This window comes from Passer montanus, unplaced genomic scaffold (genome assembly GCF_014805655.1).
Source record: "Passer montanus isolate IOZ18808 unplaced genomic scaffold, ASM1480565v1 scaffold48, whole genome shotgun sequence".
Classification (NCBI taxonomy): domain Eukaryota; kingdom Metazoa; phylum Chordata; class Aves; order Passeriformes; family Passeridae; genus Passer; species Passer montanus.
In genome coordinates this window covers 747,380-764,973 of record NW_024369707.1, presented here as the reverse complement: position 1 = coordinate 764,973, position 17,594 = coordinate 747,380, and the positions used below count along the sequence as shown (strand labels likewise).

The 17,594-nt window shown below is 37.1% G+C and overlaps 1 protein-coding gene across 12 annotated transcripts in view; it reads right to left on the bottom strand.

Annotated features, from left to right (window-relative positions):
- Positions 1-17,594, bottom strand: part of DLG1 (discs large MAGUK scaffold protein 1) — a 118,007-nt gene that overhangs the window by 24,310 nt on the left and 76,103 nt on the right. For all 12 annotated transcript variants that reach the window (XM_039722253.1, XM_039722250.1, XM_039722244.1 and 9 more), the window contains 4 exons: positions 14,685-14,811; positions 12,755-12,911; positions 11,582-11,684; positions 2,306-2,420 (listed from right to left, as the gene is read on the bottom strand). In XM_039722253.1, the coding sequence (XP_039578187.1) occupies positions 2,306-2,420; positions 11,582-11,684; positions 12,755-12,911; positions 14,685-14,811 (502 nt within the window). The remainder of the gene's footprint in view (positions 1-2,305; positions 2,421-11,581; positions 11,685-12,754; positions 12,912-14,684; positions 14,812-17,594) is intronic.

Sequence of the window (17,594 nt, the reverse complement as noted above, 5' to 3'; positions counted from 1 at the left end):
TCATGTTTACAGGTATACAATGATCTATCTAATTTTATTTCTTAATTTCATTTTGAGAAAGCAGCAGAGACAATTTTCAGGGCATTTTTATTTAATAGCTTTTCTGAAATTGTGATTGAATGCCTATAAACATTTTACTGGTGGATTTACCATTCAATTCAGCATTTTGTTACATAACTGGCATCCTTTAAGGCATATCCAAAACCCAGCACTACTGAAAAAAGATATGTGAAGTTATTAAAGTTGGCTTTGAATTGAATTAAAAGTACAGTATGACTATACCAGAGTGACTTATAATAAGAAATAAAGTGGGTAACTAACATGTTCTGTCAGTATCTAGCAATATGTGAAAATATTCATAAAAGTTACTTCAATGGGGTCAAAATTACATCAGAAACAAGACAGAACAGATGAGAACCCTTTCTGTGCATACAAAGCTGCCTCCCAGTCTTTGGCAGCTTTTGGTGTGATGACACAAGCAGATCCTAAAAGCCTCTGTAAAGAGATGTGGGTAGAAATGTACTTTTGTTGTGGAATTTTTGCATTTTAGATTTTGGTACTGACTTATAGGAACACTGAATATTGAGCCTCAAAACCCTTCAATGAAATCAGTCCCCACAAGGCTTCTGCTAACAGCCTGGAGAAGGCTGCAAGTTCTGCAGTAGCTGGCAAAGTCAAAAGCTCAACAATTCCATCAGTAGAATAAAAGCTACATAATGATAAAATCCTTGTTAGTGGGTCAAAATATCAGATGTGTGAACATGAGCATAAGCAGTTTAGAACCTAATCAGGCTACAGCTAACTAAGCAAAATAAAAGCATTTAGAATTGTTTGGGCTTAGGTATATGATGAGACTAAAGCAATAAATCTTGGGATTATGGAAATTAAGATCTTGGCACAATATCCATATGTACACTTACCTACCTGCAGAAATTCAAAGATATGGATAACTGTGGTATCAAGCACTGACCCTTACTATTTAAGGCATTTATTTTTAGAGATTTAAATTTTGACCCCCAAAATATTTAAGGCAAATATAAGTAGAAATAAAAGTATGCTCAGATCTGAGAAAACAGAATCCAGCTACTGAAACAACAGGTCAAAACACAGAAACTATCTGTTAGAGTCAAGCTAAACAGAAGCCCTATGAGGATTTAGCTGCATTTGTGTCAAGCATTCAGCAATAGTTACAAGGGACCGTGACTTTCCTCAGCATCGATGTAATTACCAGGGGAACTGCTTGGTGTATGGCTTGCTTCCTTTCCCACAGCTCAGTAGACAGAACACACCATGAACAAAACACTATCTGCTTTGGATGGGAAAAGTCAAGAGCACCTGAGCCTGCTTACTTTTAGGAGGTAAATCAGTGAGGTCCTACAACATTTTAAATCATGTATAACCTTAACCCAAACACCTGAACTACTTGAAGGCTTACCTGCTCTATTGAAACATTCTGGTCCCTACCAAGAGGCTAGTGACTCAGTCCAGAGATGAGCTGATTTGAAGAACTCAAAAATCAATTTATTTTAAAAAATGCAATCCTTTTACCCACATTCCATACTTGAAACATTATGCTTTATCAGTACACGATAACTAATGTAGGAGTTGAGTGACACATGAATAAGCTTCACCCTGCCATAAATTTCTTGTGAAACCACCTATTTTCTCATCTGCTTCATGCTTCCACTTCCTTTCAGCCTCCTTTATGTTTAACTTGATATGAATAAATTAATGAGTTATACTCAGTTCATTTGCTTTGCATTTTCTCTCCTGGTTACCATGGAAAAATATTCCATAACAAAATTCAATCGGATGGAGAAATAAGGTTCCTTAATAAAGCCAAGAAAACAACTAAAGTAAGCTGAAGGAAATAAGATGGAAATCTGTCAAAGCTTAAGAAACAGAAGACTATAAATTTGAACTCAAGTACTGAACAAGGGAGAATATGAAGACTACTGTCACAAAAACACAAACTGAACTAAGCAAGTTTTTAAGACTTCACATACATGACTTAAAGAAGAAATATATCTTTTTGCTGAAGGATTAATATCTCTCTCAAATCAAAGGACAAAAGCAAACAATAGCACCATTCTTCAAAGTTCATATAGAATTCTCAGGGATATTACTACTTTTTCAGCTATATTACATTAATCAGTCTAAATACAGCTTTATTTTTATTATATTTGCATAAAAGAATGCCTTTATTAATACTTGGTAAATAATTGTATGAAAACACAAATACCAAAAGAGTAAGTCTAGAGAAAGCAGAAAAACACAGTAGCAATGCTATGAAAAAGACGATTACCTGACATAGAGGGATCTCTTCTGGCTGGTTCTCAAAGATCCTGATCCTGAACTAATGCTACTGTTCATCATCTGCTCCCGTAAATCATGGATTTTAGCTTCAAAACGACTGTATTCTGTAACAAAGACAGGCATGGCAATTAATTTCCTACCAAACTTCAGCAATTAAACTGAAAGAAAAACTGAAATAATTTTGATTAGACAAAGAAAATATACAAGAATATTATACTTCAAAATTCTGTGATTATAATCTATAGTTCACAGTAACTATTTTTTTCAAATTAAGACAAACATTTCTACTAATAATTATCAACTTCATAGTAATAAAAAGACAGTTACAGATTAATTTTAACCCATGACAGAAAGGAAGCTTCAGAACATACACATGAAATACATGTTTACAACCAAGAAGTACATTTTTAAAATTGTAAATGTTAAGAGATGGAAATGAAAAATGTCTGTACTTCAGAATTACTGGATATGATTGAGATAAAGAATTTAACACTACAAGGTGGGAAATATGCAAAACATCTTCTGAAATGAGACCATATTCCTCTGGAAGCTCAGGAAAGGAAAAAAAATATCCAGAATTCTGGCATGAATTTCAATCCACTTGTAAACGGCATTAGAGATTCAAACTGCCCCCACAGAATTATGTACAATGTTAATCCTGGAAAAACGGATTGTGTTCTTAAGCAGCACCGTGTACTAATAAAACTATGCTAAATGCATTTGATTTTAGCTACAAAGGCAGCCAGGAAAACGGTAATTGTTTCTTCAGGACAAACATCTCCTGAAGTGAGGTACTTACATGCTGTCAGCATAAAATACGAACTCAGAACAAGTTTTTCCTTCGGCTGAATAGTTTGGACTTCAGGATCAACAGATCCACTTGTAAACCCTTCCAGTCAAAGGAAATGTTGTGCAGCCACCACCTTCCCCAGGAGACCACGTGATGCCAGATTATAACAAGTCAACACCGGCAGAGCCAGGGCGTGTGTGCCGCGAGCAGCAGCTGGACCGGGCACTGCGCTGCTCCCTGAGCTGCACCCTCGCTCCCTGTGGGCACCAGCTTGTTCAGGAAGTGCAAGACTGAGAAAGGACTCTAAAATAAAAAATCTTGAGAAAACCTCTAAACTAAGGTTCCTTCAACAGCCATCTAAAAACTGTGAATGTTTTACCGTATTATGTTCTGCAGCCCTTTCTCCCCACACTCATCATACAGGGAGCACCGACAGCATCTATAATTAACCCCATCCAGATTATGACAACATGAACAATCTCTTCAATAACCTTAACTTTTTGTCCATTATAAGCAAAAGCTAGTAGCTTTTAAGATATCCTAGTTTTTAAAGTAGCACTAAGTGTCTGTTTACAAGTAAAGTTCAGATCAAACGCTTTACCAGCACTAAATAAAACAGATGAGGTTGTTTGACAAGAGAATCAAAACCATTATTTCCGCCTCTACCGATGCTATCACTAACAACAAAAGAATGTAAGATAACAGGACAGTAACCAAAGAGGAATGTGAGAAAACAACATTTTTTAGAAAGCAGCATTCTTTAGGGGAAGGGCTCAGATGCAGTGAGAGAACAGCCCACTCCTGCTGTGCTGCTGCTGCCCCTGCAGGACCTTGGGTAAGTCACCTCATTTTATTCATTTATAACCAAGAAACTATAAACCTAAAAGATTTTTATATGCCCCTGTAGGAAAAGAAAGAAAGCATGGAAAAAATTAGATAATCCCAGTGTTTTCTTGTGCTACAGCCTGTTCAATACTAAAAATGTGTGCAGCTCTTTGCAATAGTTACTGGAAAAAATACAAATTTCTGTATCATATAATTTTATTGAAGAATCAAACTTCCTCCTATGCAGCACATCGATATAAGAGAGCTACCAGGGAGGCTATTTCCCAGTATTGCTTAACTCTATCCTATATTTCATCTGCAGGTTGCTAGTTTTGCAGCTTCCTGAACTAATTTAATTTTTCTCATCAGAACTCCTGGGAAGTAAGTGCTGAATGAGTGACAGGGACATCTGTAGGAGTAAGGAGGAGAATAATTTCACCACAGAGGCTCCTGCCATATGAATAAAGCAAAAAAAGGAAACTAATGGGCTGGGACTGAGAAGGCTTTATGTTCAAAAGGAAGGAGTGCCAAGAAATTTCATATTTAGGAGAAGCTTAAGCACTGTGCAGTCAGAATCTGGTGAGCTCCTTTCATGTAGAGCTAGCTAAAATTTGAGTTATATTCCTCTTAACAGAAGGTTTTGGGAGGAACAGGATAAATAGAATTCTCACCATCCTTTGGTTTGGAACTAAAAAGTACACAGGCTTTTGAAAAAAGAAACCTTAGTATTAGGTATGGTGCTACTGAAACTAATGCTGGAGACAGGAAGGAACACAGCAGCAGGACTCTTGATAGCACCAGAAAAGCAGAGTTAGTCAAATACCCAAAGGATCAGCACCTGTGCCCTGCTGACAAAGTAGGGTTGGTTCAACATCAGCTTTATGAAGCAAAGTGTGAGCTCTGCTAATTTATCTAGAAGAGGTTATAATTTGTCTAGGACAGGTTATATTTCTATCTCTGTTATTAAGAAGAGTTGGATATAATGTGTCTTTTGCACCTTCAATCTCTTACTTTCCTTCAGCTTATCATGCCTAGATTCTCACAAATGCTAGAGAACTATTTTCTTCACAATGCTTTTCTTTCTTATGTTATGCATAATAGTCATATATAGTGTATGACAAATTTGATATTGTTCCCCTAAATCACAGTGAATAGCACAACAAACTTCCACTTGGCTGTGACAATATCATACAATGCACATATAAATATGTAACTTATAAAGAAAGAGTTTTGTCATGTCAACATTCCCGAAATTTGGAGCTGGAACAAGCACAAGATGAAAAGGACACTCTGCTTTCTTGGTCAACAGGAAATTAAGAGCTTGGCAGGGAAGGAATGCATTTGATTTCTGGTGTAGTGTTATCAGGGTAACAGAAAGGGCATAAGCTGTTTAAATGAAAAAGTAAAAGTGATTTTAACTCAAATGAAGCAGGCTGGCCACTGGAACTCCATCTACAAATATGCTTCCAATTTCCACAGCCATCGAAACACTGAGATTCTGAAACACTGTTTTAATAAGAACTATGGTGGTACAAGAAACACAGACACCCACAAAAAAAGAAATTCGAAACCAAAAGAAAACCACACAATCCAACCTCTCAATTCTTTCAGTAAGAATTTGGTCAGGCTCCAAAACCAGATGTATATGCAACAACAATGAATGAAACTTCACTCAGAATCAATTTAAAGTGTGAATTTTAGGAAAGCTGATACTGATATACAAAAATAAAGGATAACAGGCAGTAAAACTACCGCAAAACACAATAAAATAAGAGCCTTAGAATAAGGCCATCTTTTCCTGACTAGAATTTTCTCAAAGTTTCCAGGAAGTTTAGAGGCAGGGAGGGAGTAGTATCTACTGACATAACAGTGAGTTCGAGGAAGCACAAGCACCTCCTGCTTCAATTCATGGCATTTATCCAACACAACCCCACCATCACCAAAGAAGAAAAAACAAAGCCTGCTCAGGCTGACAATCAGTTGTTAAGAACAGAGGATGAATAAATCTGGGCTCAAGTTTAAACTTTGAAATTACACTGGATAAGCAGATGGTGCAAACTAGACTAAATCTGCTCTATTTCATGTCTGCATGTATTCCACAGCAAGAAACAAAAAGGAGAGATTAGCAAATCCTAGAAGATTACTCTGATTCCAAGCTGCTAAAGTGATTTTACCTAGAAATTTGTAATATTTTCAATGTCAATATTTACTTGAACAGAAAATCAGAACTCCAAAAAGGATCTGATCACTGAAACTCTCCTGGACTGCCCATCTGGTGGGCAACAAAACAGAAATACACAGAAAAATTGTCTGTGCAGGCAGGGGAAGAGGAAAACGCTGCTGCAAGGGAAATGCATCTGCTCTGGAACACACATTCTAGCAAAGGGGCAGGAGAGCAGAAGGCTGCACAAGGGATGGAATTCGGCAAACAGCACAGGAGGAGCAGCGACTGAAGGAAGCCGGGATGTGTGCACAGGAACAGATGGCAGCGATTCTTACATACAGTGAACCCACGTAGAGCTGAAAAAGTTCACTTGCATTAAAAAAGTATGCCCCTTGCTTCCCTCTTCCCATCTGTCTATGGAAAGCCCTCTTTAGCAGGGCCTATTGGATCTGTCTAAGGAAGACTCCTGTGCCGACAATTTTATATAACTACTGATTTATAGTCTTTTCTCAACTTGCAGAATATTCCATTTTCCTTTTCATGGTGCCTCCAAAGAGAGAAATGGAGTCTGGTAGTTAGGATGGCCATCATCATACTGATCCTGTATTCATCTTCCACTTTTCTTTTAAAATGCATGGACCACAATAAAAATATCATAAATCATTTTTGAGGAGATATTTTGCTGCAATGCTTGTCATTTGATATGAACATTGCCTGGGACAGACCAGAATGAATTCCACATGCTGTTTAATGACACAAGCTCATTAAATGTTTAATGAGCTTGTGTCTCGTTAATCACTTGAAAGACTGAGCCAAGGAATCTCAAAAGATTAGAAAAACTGCATTTGTATTTAGTTAAGAACACCTCCCACACACCCTGCAAAACTCAGAAAGAGACTAGGTCCAGTCACTGCTGAGGTGAATACACTAAAAATGTTGCTGAAGGCTTAGCAAGTACTCACAAGCAATTTTATTTACTATATTAAAGAGTAGGAGTAAGGTTTTAAAGGATTAAAACATGTGTAAGCCGCCTTATAGTGTCTATCAGGGCTATATTTAGCAAAACCCTTTTTCCTAATCTTAATGGGTCCAGTTTTGAAAATACTCTAATTGACTAATCTAGATTACTTGCAAATGAGTAGAACCAGGTACAAAACAAGCAAGAACAGAAACCTGGAAAACCAGGGACAACGCACTCAAAAACAAGGCAAACCTGTTTTGAAGTATTTTTTTAAGAATTTTTCATTTTATGAAATCAAGATGCCCTGATCTTCTGAATGACCTTTATTTAAGAAAATCCATGTCCTCATCTAGAAAGCAGGGAAGCTCTGCCTCCATAAAAAAAACAATTACTGAAAATTAAGTTTTGTATAAGCATTATTGGCTTCATGCTCCCCCAGCTAGACTTTTGTAGACAGATGTACAATATATTTCAAGACTAATGCTCAGAAAACAATCTTAGCTCATACATATGAAACTGGCACCATTTCCCAGACCTTAGTTATTCTCTTTTGAATTATATAAATGCAGCATTGTGAATAGAGAAATCAGCCACACACTGACCACTGAGCAGAGAGCTCTAACAAAACTTTTGTGTTTCCACCTTTTTTTTTTCTTTTGAGTAATTTGTTTTAAAGATAAGAGAATTAAGAAAACACAGTTTCCATTAATAAAATTGGAAGAATGTGCATTAACTACCTACACGAACAATGTAGGCTCAGAAGCAGATGCTTTACAAAAATACTTTGAAATCTCTCTTGATGTTTTGGTTCCACCTTCTCCTAATCTTACACTGATCATCTAAGAACACAAAGATAATCTGATCACTTAAACATCTTACCACTTTCAGAAAATGAATCATAATTTTATTTTTGGTATGACAGGTGAATCCGTGGGAAACAGAAAGGGCTTGTATCCTTTTCTGTCATGACAGGCTTCTCTGAATTTTGCCCTGCTTTGGGGAAGGATGAGGTGACCAGTGAATGCCTGCTGATGCCAACAGACTTGGCCTGCTGCCTTCTGCAAGGCTCTCTAAGAGCAGGCCTCACAGTTTACATAACTGCAGTTAATGTTACCCACATCCTTAATACAGCTCAGTTCTGATCTAGCAGAGTATAACTACAATAGAAAGCTTAACCCAATAAATTGTTTTCTACCTAATTTGAATCCAATATATTTTCATATTTTTAATATATTTGTTTGGCTATTCTATTATTTTTAAGCACTTAAATGCACTCAAACTACAATACAGGTAGGGCAGCCCACTGGCACCTCATACCTCTTTGGAACAGAAAAATATAACCTTCCAGAAATTCTGAATTGTGAGGCAACATTATTACTACATTCAGATGACTTTTTCATTTGAATGAATGTAACAATGGGTATCAATGTGAACCACAGAGCCCTCCAGAGCTGTAATCCTCTGCAGTCCTATACTTCCCCCTTGCTGCTCCTCCCCTCACTACATTCCCTTCAAGCACTCTGGTTCCTGCATCCCTGCTATGCAGCACGATCACACTGCTGACCATTCTGAATCCCCACTGCCAGGAGATACACACATATCCAAATTGCTTACTGCTTCCTCTCATTCCTCTGCACCACTACAACTCTCCCTCACCATCCTAGCTCTGCAGGAAACCCAGAGACACTGCAGTGTGGCACTGAGGTGTCTGCAGAGCCAGGAAGCAACAGGAAAATTAAATGGATCAGAAGCCACTGAATTAAAATGGCTTATCAAAACACTTTTGTGTACTGAAGCAACATTTCCTGCTTTGAAACTGCTCCAGGTCACAGTATTTCTTTTCCAGTTGAATTCACAGCAAAACAAAATCTCTTTTTATTCATGAGTGATGCCTTGAAAGGAGGTAGAAATTTGTAGTACCAGCAAAGGAGTAAGGAAAGGCTTCCAAATAAAGATGAAAATGAGAACAACATCCAGACTTCCCAACCACATTTCTACAGGATAATTCCTGTTTCACAAACTCATGCTCATCTCCTGCTGTAGATCCCTCTGCAGCATCCAGCCCCTACAGGTCCAAACCCACGGATGTGTCCAACCAGGGAGACTCTGTATGACACCCATGGCATCTATGTACCACAGAAGGATGCACCAGCACAACCCAACAGGCACCAGTTTCCAACATTAGCTCCTGGCAAGTTACAAGATAAAGGCTGGAGTCTAGAAGGAGAAAGCCTGAGGTCAACTAAGTACAGTTGTGGGGGTGCCTGATGCCTGAGCCACTTCTGGAAACAGCACAACACACTCGCATTCCACGTCTGGCTTCTACCTGTCCCAAAGACTGCTGGCAAGTTGCTGAAATTTAATTCAGTGGAGTAGAAAACTTTGTAAGGCATCCTTCAAATTTATTGAACACTCCTGGAAACTGAAGGAATGCCCAGAAAGACATTTTAAAGAATGTAATTACATCTGTTTTCGCTCAATTCCATAACCAAGGAACATTGTGGAGATTTAAGGGAAAGAAAAGTCAGTGGTTACATAATTTGAGCCCAAATTCAATAAAATCAATTTCATTCAGTCATAATAGCCTACCCCAAACCCAGTAATTACAAGTTTAGTTACCATGGATTTGAAGAGAGAGAGACATGGAAAATTCAAGCCTTTGCATGAGAAAGGCTATAGAAAAATGAATCGCTGGAAAACCCAACTCAGACCTTCCTATGAGAGAACTGCTTGCAAAAAACCTCTTTTCCCAAAAACAGGAGGAGAAAGACAAATGGGAAACTTATGATGGGAAAATAGGAAATGTGATAGCATGTAAAAACATAAATTATCATTCCCCACCACATCTATGAACACACAAACTGTCACATACAATAACAGGGAGTGAAGTGAACCAGTCCCAAGTGTCTTCCAAATGCTCCCATCATACTGAATCTCTTTACTCAGTTATAATAAACCCTGATGGATGTCTAGAATCTCCTTGATCTGTCCTAGCTGTCAGCATCTTTTACAAAATCCTGCTGGATTCAAAAATATAAATAAAATACATATGCAATACAAGCAGTTATAACTGATGCTCTCCATCTTTATGAAGACATTTGAGAAACATCAATAATGAACAACAAGTTTATAAATATTTTAATACTTGTTAACCTGTTTCCAAATGGCAGAAACAAAAAATGAGAATAATTGTAAAAACACACACACACACATTTATTCATCAAAAGTTGATAACATTGAAGAGTCAAGCAGAGGACAGACCAAACATGTATCAACAGAAATATTTGACAATTCTAACACAAAGCCAAAGCAAGTATTTCAGAACCAATGCTGACCTTACTGTTTTTTTAAAAGGCAGCCTTGGAGTGAGCACTATTAGAAAATGAATCCTGGACCACAGCAATGTACAGATGGAGCATGTGACCAAGATACAGCCTCCTGAGACAATGCAGGCATTAGCAACACAGGCTGGCTGCAGGGATTTGAGCAGGAAGCAGAAAAACCAATCATTTGGCCTTACTATGAACAGAGTTCCTGGATCAGGGGAGAGATGGGATGTTGATGCAGGTGGTGGGGTTGGGGAATGTGAAAGCTAATGCTTCAAACATTTGAGTAGGTCAGGATGGAAGAAACACGACAGAAAAGAATAAATAAAGAATGACCAAAGTGTGCTGCTGTCAGCCACCTAACAGGTAAAGGCAGCAGTCCTGCTCCATGTCCACTCCTGATGGACACCTACACTTACCCCTTGACAGTACTGTTAAAGGAAAGTTTCCTCTGCAAGGAAGATTCAGTGCTGGGCAAACCAATTTAGCAAAATTGGAGAAATTTGCTGATCATCACAGTTCATAAAATAAAAAAATGTCTTAGTATATGTAGCACCAATAATACATGAGTTTACAGACTCAAGCATTTCATTTTAGACTATTAAATTGTTGAAGTTTCAAATAGAGACATTTGAAATGTGCTGCAGAAATACAAGAGGACAAATATGTGTATTGATGATGTAGTATTCTGCAGAACACACAAAGATGGTTAATCAGCATCAGCTGCAGTCTAATTTGGACCAGAAGAAACTGCTGGATAAATAGAAATAACAGCTCAGTGTGAAACCAAGGAATGAAAATCTGATGGCCTCCTTTGGTCATCTAAATCAACAAAATAAAGAAGGAATTAGTCTTCTATCTTGCTACTATTAAAGCATATAAAACCACTATATTAAAGCATAGAGACAATTAGAAATATGAAATAACAATAGGCTATTTCTATTAAATTCTGGATTTACTGGATTAATTTTCATGTTATGACAGTGGCAATAATTACTGAAGAAACATGAATTCTGCAATAGTGAAAGCAAGAAATACAGCGAGCCATGGGAGCAACACTTGCAGATATTCCAATCTGGTCACTTGCAATTATGCCAACATATATGTGACAACCTCCATTACATTATTTGTTTCAGAAGAACACTTTCTCTGAGTTTCAAGTTGTACAAGAGAACTTGACTGTATAAAACAGCCCTTACCTTCTGGACGGTACTGAGCCACAATAGTCACTGCTTGGCCTGCGTTCTTCAGGGCTGCTGCTGCCTGCTCATGGGTTGCTGCTTTTAGATCTACTCCATTTACCTACAAGTAATACAAAAAAACCCTTTATCAGAATTAATGCTTGTGTTCATCACCATAGAACACACACCTGTGGAAATAAATTAACTGCATACAAACTAGTTTCCATGTCATGTGTATTTCCCCTGTTCCCAACATTGTTTCTGAAATCAAAAATCAGTAAAATCCGCTCTCACATATTCTCCTCAAGAATTACTGAGACTATCACAATATATCATTCAGTGAATGGTTAATTTTCTTATTGTTTAAGTGTGGTTTTTTTTCTTTTGAAGGAGAAACAGAGAATGTTACTTTTTTGTGATGGTTCAGGGACCTTCTTAGACAAATAATGCCTACAGACCATGCTGTCACCACACCCTGTGACAGGCAACATCCTCCGTGAATCTGGCATTGTTTTCAATGCAGAAGATTTAAAAATAGCATCACCAAAAAAATTGAAGCAGAAATGTGTGTTCCACATTTTAGACAAGAGTAGTTTTCATAGTTCAAACTAAAATAAAGATGTGCTTTAATATCAGTTTTAGTAACAGCTGTTAAAAGGACATAACTCCCAAAACACAATGTAATTATCCAAATAAATTATTCTCCATAAATTAAGTATTCACAAAGAAACCTCACAAATATTTATAACCTTCAATACTAATATAGAAAAAGCCCTTAGAGAGGTATGAGATGGAACTTTTTAAGACTGATAGGCGGTTCAGCAGCTACTCCAGGAAGTAAAGAGCCAGTTTTAGACTCTGCAACCAAGTGTCTCCATCTCACTAGAAGGGTTATTTCTGAAACCTGTATTCTTTCAATTGAGACACACACAGCCCTCAGCTATGAGACTGAGATAAGTTAATGTCTTCCCTGTATGTCTCAGAGAGGGAAGTGCTATTTTAATCAGGTTATAGATGAGAAACTGAGGCAGACTAAAGTCCTCAAAAGTAGTTTGGAATTATATTGGCATCTGTCCATTATCTCAAATTTACCCAGTTAATAACATTTTTTGTATATCATTAATTGGTATTAATATGCAGGGAGGGGGAAACTTTTGTTGCTGTTTAAATAAAAGAAACAAAGAATCCTACAGAAATTATACGATCTCCTTTCCTAAGCTCTCCACTCAGGTCAGCTGGCCCTCCTGCAAGGATGAAAGAGATGAAAATTCCTTCTCCATCTTCTCCTCCAACAATGTTGAAACCAAGACCTGTTGATCCTCGATGTAGGACAACCTTTCTGGGCTCCCTGAAGGAAAAGAAAGGAATATGAAATCTCAGCCACTAGACAGGAGTAAAAGTAAAATAAACAATTAGAAAAGCTTCTAGATGCAAAACAAAATCCCCTCCCTGTTATTAGATGAACTGAACAAATCTGTAAGTATGTATGTATAAATAAATAAATTCCTATTATGCTATAATCCTATTCAGGATGTCACTACTTAATATTTTCCATATTGTTCAAGGACATCAGTGTAGGTTATGACATTCTCAGATACATTTTCAATTTTAGCAAAGTGTCTGCAATTGAAGAAGGTAAACTAAACCAAGTTGTTGCACTCTTTTTCATACAATCTCCTCCTAACTTGAATGAGGGGAGAAAATAAAAAATATTGATAAAGCCAGTCAAATTCTAATGCAGAAAGAATCCTTCCAAAAATCTATTATCTGTTACTTGATTTAATACGAGCAAAGCATAAATGATCTCAGAAAAAGACATTTCTAATAAAGTAGAGAAACTGTGCACTGCATTTCAAAAATCACTAGAGAGCACTAAAGAACAATTAATGTACATTAAGTATTTGGAGGTATTAATTATTAATCTACAGGATAAAGTAAGAAGCTTCTTTTTTTTCCAAAACAAAAAGTATCATCTAGTCCAATCTTTAAAAATCACTCAATTTTTACACTACCTATTAAATCATCTTAAGGTCAAATTCTTAAATTTCACCTCCATCAATTATTATATTAATTTTTTCAGAGTACTATTCTATTACAAATAAATGACATTGTGAAAACCTCTACACATATTGCTCTGGATCACACCAATAACAACAAAAACAGAACAACGGAAGAGAGAACAGAAAAATACAGTATCTTTTAAAATAACACTCAAAATTTATAAACCCCTTTTTGAGATGGAAAGAGTGTAATATGAAAGGTAATTTAAAGAAAATCTAAACATTTTCTGAATAGGCCTTGCATTTTACAAGAAATCTAAAAACAGCCTTTTACCATAATTTCAAAGGAAGGAAATAAAACCGTAATGGTATCAACAGGACAGAATCATTTTGGCTTACATGTCTACTTAACCCTAAATTAAAGATCAGTACAAAGACATATCCTACCTTCCACTACACTAAAATCAATTCTCCAGTTTATTATGCCACTTAGGTTTCAATCCTGCGTGGACCCTGCCTCGGAATCTGAGTGACATTAGCCATGTCAGATGATGGTGTGACACAGAACTCAGCAACAGCATACTGAAAGTGCAGTGTAACATCCCTATACTTGCAGAACAGAAGGGCAACAAAATTACAAGAGCTTCCCTTTATCATCAATGATGAACAAAAGATTAATGCAATCTACTGAACCAGTGAAGAAAAGAAAGGTCTGTTAATGGGAAAGGATTAAGAGTTCTCCAGCATTTCTGGATTTAGAATCCATCAAAACAAACCCTTGTCTGTGGGAGCAGGGTGGACCAAACACTGCTTGCTTTAAAATAAGAAAATCTCTGATCTGCTCATGCTACCATCTTAAAAATCTCTGTCAATGCATGCAGCATTTCCAGGGTTTTCTGCTTTTAACGCTATTCTTGGACTGATAAATAAAGTGTGTGTGTATATATATATACACATATAAATATACATAATTTTATCCTTACAACAAAGTTTACAAGAGTTAAAAAACTAACATCTGTTTCTTGAAATAAAATCTAGCATTCCCTACCATTTTGCCCACTAACAGATTCTGGAGCTTCCCTGGTTAATCAATCTGACACTTAGCTTTGGTTGTCCATTACCTGGTGATCTCATCATCTCCAAGCATTCCCTTGGGAACGGGTGAATATCGCCCTGGTGATGCTGGGGGCAGGGACTGTCCCAGGTAGGCAGATGGACTGATATGGTTATCCACTGGCTGAGAATAAGCTTCACAGAGGGGGAAGGAAAACAATAAAAGGCATTAGGATAATACCAAAAAAAGAGCTGGAGGAAAAGAAACAAAGGAGTGACCTCTTTTAAAAACAAACTATAGCAGTTGAAATGATATATTATAAATATCACAGTTCTAAAATACTGTGTTAAATCTGTACATTCCCCAGCCTCATCACTAAGTCAGTAAGCAAATTTTTCAGTTTCATTGTGTCTCAAATAAAACTTTTTAGAAACAGCTACTGTGGATAGTTGAAACCCATGGGAACAGTCTGGAGATTTATCTGTTTTAAAGCGGTTTTTAACTTGACCAAAGCAAAGTTTTAACTGAACCACAACACATATACCAGAAGAAATTTAGCATCTTAATGATTACAATTGATGGAAAATCTTCTACAACACCAGGAGAATTGTTCCAATAAATAATTAAGAAGGTGCACGATATTTCCAAGTTAGGCACATTAGTTTTAAGTGCTCATTAAGGCACAGTCATACCCACTGTTTGCTATTACAAAGCACGTTCTACAATTGGAAATGGTTTTTTCCTGGCGTACATGCTTCAAACTTTGAGGCTTAAACATGAAGGATGAGGACTCTTCACAGATTCAGTATTAATAAAGCTGCCAGACTCTTTGCCCTTACTTGCTGTATCTGATGGGGTAACTGACCTTTGAGGATTTATACTAAACCCAAAGCTCTTTAACTGAACATACATGACACTGATTGTGCAGATTGTTCATCATTCTCCTTTTGTTTTTTCCTTTTTAAGCCATTCTCAAAAAGTTTGGATCATATACAAACTTATCAAGAGTACTCTTGATATATATATACACATGAAAATTTGCTATTTATATACACATACACACATATATATATTCCAAACCACCCAATCTGGGCTGGATTGTGCCTGTATCGTTCTAGATTCCTAGCAAACCTGTGTGCAGTAAATTCTTCACATGGCATCGCATGCATCAAGACAGCTGTCAATATATCAACAAACATTAAGATCTGCTATTAACAGCTTTAGCAGTTCAAAAGCACACACATTTGGCTTAAAACCACACAAATACTGGTTTCGCTTAAAACCACACAAATATTTTGGCTTTTCTCAGAAAATTTTGAAGCTAAAGCACAAAAAATTAAATGCAAGACATTACGAGCTCTTTTCCAACTACAGGGAAATGGGTGTTGATTAAAAAACCTGAACAACTGTTCCACAGCATAGCAGCTCTGCACATTCTGTTCCTGCACTAAATTATCTCATTCCACAAAATGAATTTGAAATTGCTTTTAACAAGCCAATGGTAGCCATGATGATGCATATTTAATAGGAAAATATTAGATACAAATTCTATATTCATTGATTTACAGTACTTCTCATTTGATTGTTTTTCAGGTTCTTGCAGCTTTTAACTGCACTGTGTTCAGAAACATACACATCACTTATTATATGACCGTATTTTTTAAATTTTTTATGCTTTCACTCTATGACTAGAAGTCAGCTGTCGATCAATATAACAGTTTATTATTCCAGACCTGTGGACAGTTCCACAACAGCACTGGCTGCATCCTTTCTAAAGTTCTAGACATGCAACTTGCTTGGAACAGTCTGGTCCTTTCTCAAGGCTGCTGCTCTCAGTGCTATGAAAGCAAACCTATACAAGGCACAAAGAGGCTGCTCTCTGTGGAGCTCCTGCACTAAACCATGGCTGCACCTTCCCTGAAACTGCTTCAGATGGAAATTAGAGCTGAAGCATATTCATGAGGAACGTGACAGAAATAAAAGGCAAGCCATCACTTTTTGAATCCTAAATGAGGTCTAAACTTCTATTTCCAGGTAAATATTATTACTGATGGAACTGATAAAGGAACTGTCTTTTGGATGAATGGAAAACTGCATGCATAAAATCAACTTGCTTTGACAGGAAAAGTCAAACTCGCAAGAAGAAATTCCATTTCCAAATCCGCCCTCTCCTTTCCATAAGACAGTTCATGGCAAAAAGAAAAAAATGTAAGATTTCCTATTATTTTCCTATTATCTGTAAACTGAGGACACCAACCACAAGTATAATCTCTAAAGTGGACAATAAAATTAAAACTTTATTGTCTTTTACTGTTATTACATATTCTTCTCTTCCTGTACTTAGGCCATTTAAGAAATGATAAGGCATTCATGTCTAGTGAAGAAACTGATTATTCCCTCCCTTCAAATATTTTATTTTTCAATGCAGGGTGGAAATACTGTACCAACATACAAAAGCACAAAAGTACTTTGGAATTAATTAGGAGTCAAAAATCCATCACTGATAATGTCTTCAAAGGAGACCTGTATTAGAAGCAGCCCTCTCTCTCAAAAACCATTTAGCCACTTTTCTGACTCTGACATTCTACTTCATGCACTTCACAGGTAATGTTGGTGTTTTAAACAGCAAGTACTACACCTTAGTAATATTTATATGAACAAACTACTGGATATTTGTTCCAGGAATCATTTAATGACCACCATTTATGTATAGATGAGGGAGACAGTTTACACTCCTACTGATCTGTGGCCCTCCAGCAGGCTAAAGCTGTGATTCTCTCAGCAGCTGAGCCCCAATGCTGCAGCCACAGGACCACCCCAGCCACAGTGCTGCTGTTCCTGTGCACACAGTAAACATGGGAGAGGGACTTCTGTTGCACTTCCATCTTTTCTATACTGGAAGTTCTCACTTCACAGCCTGACAGAGTGGAGAACAGCACTCAGATGGCAATGTGCTCAGAAAGAACAATCTTTCCTG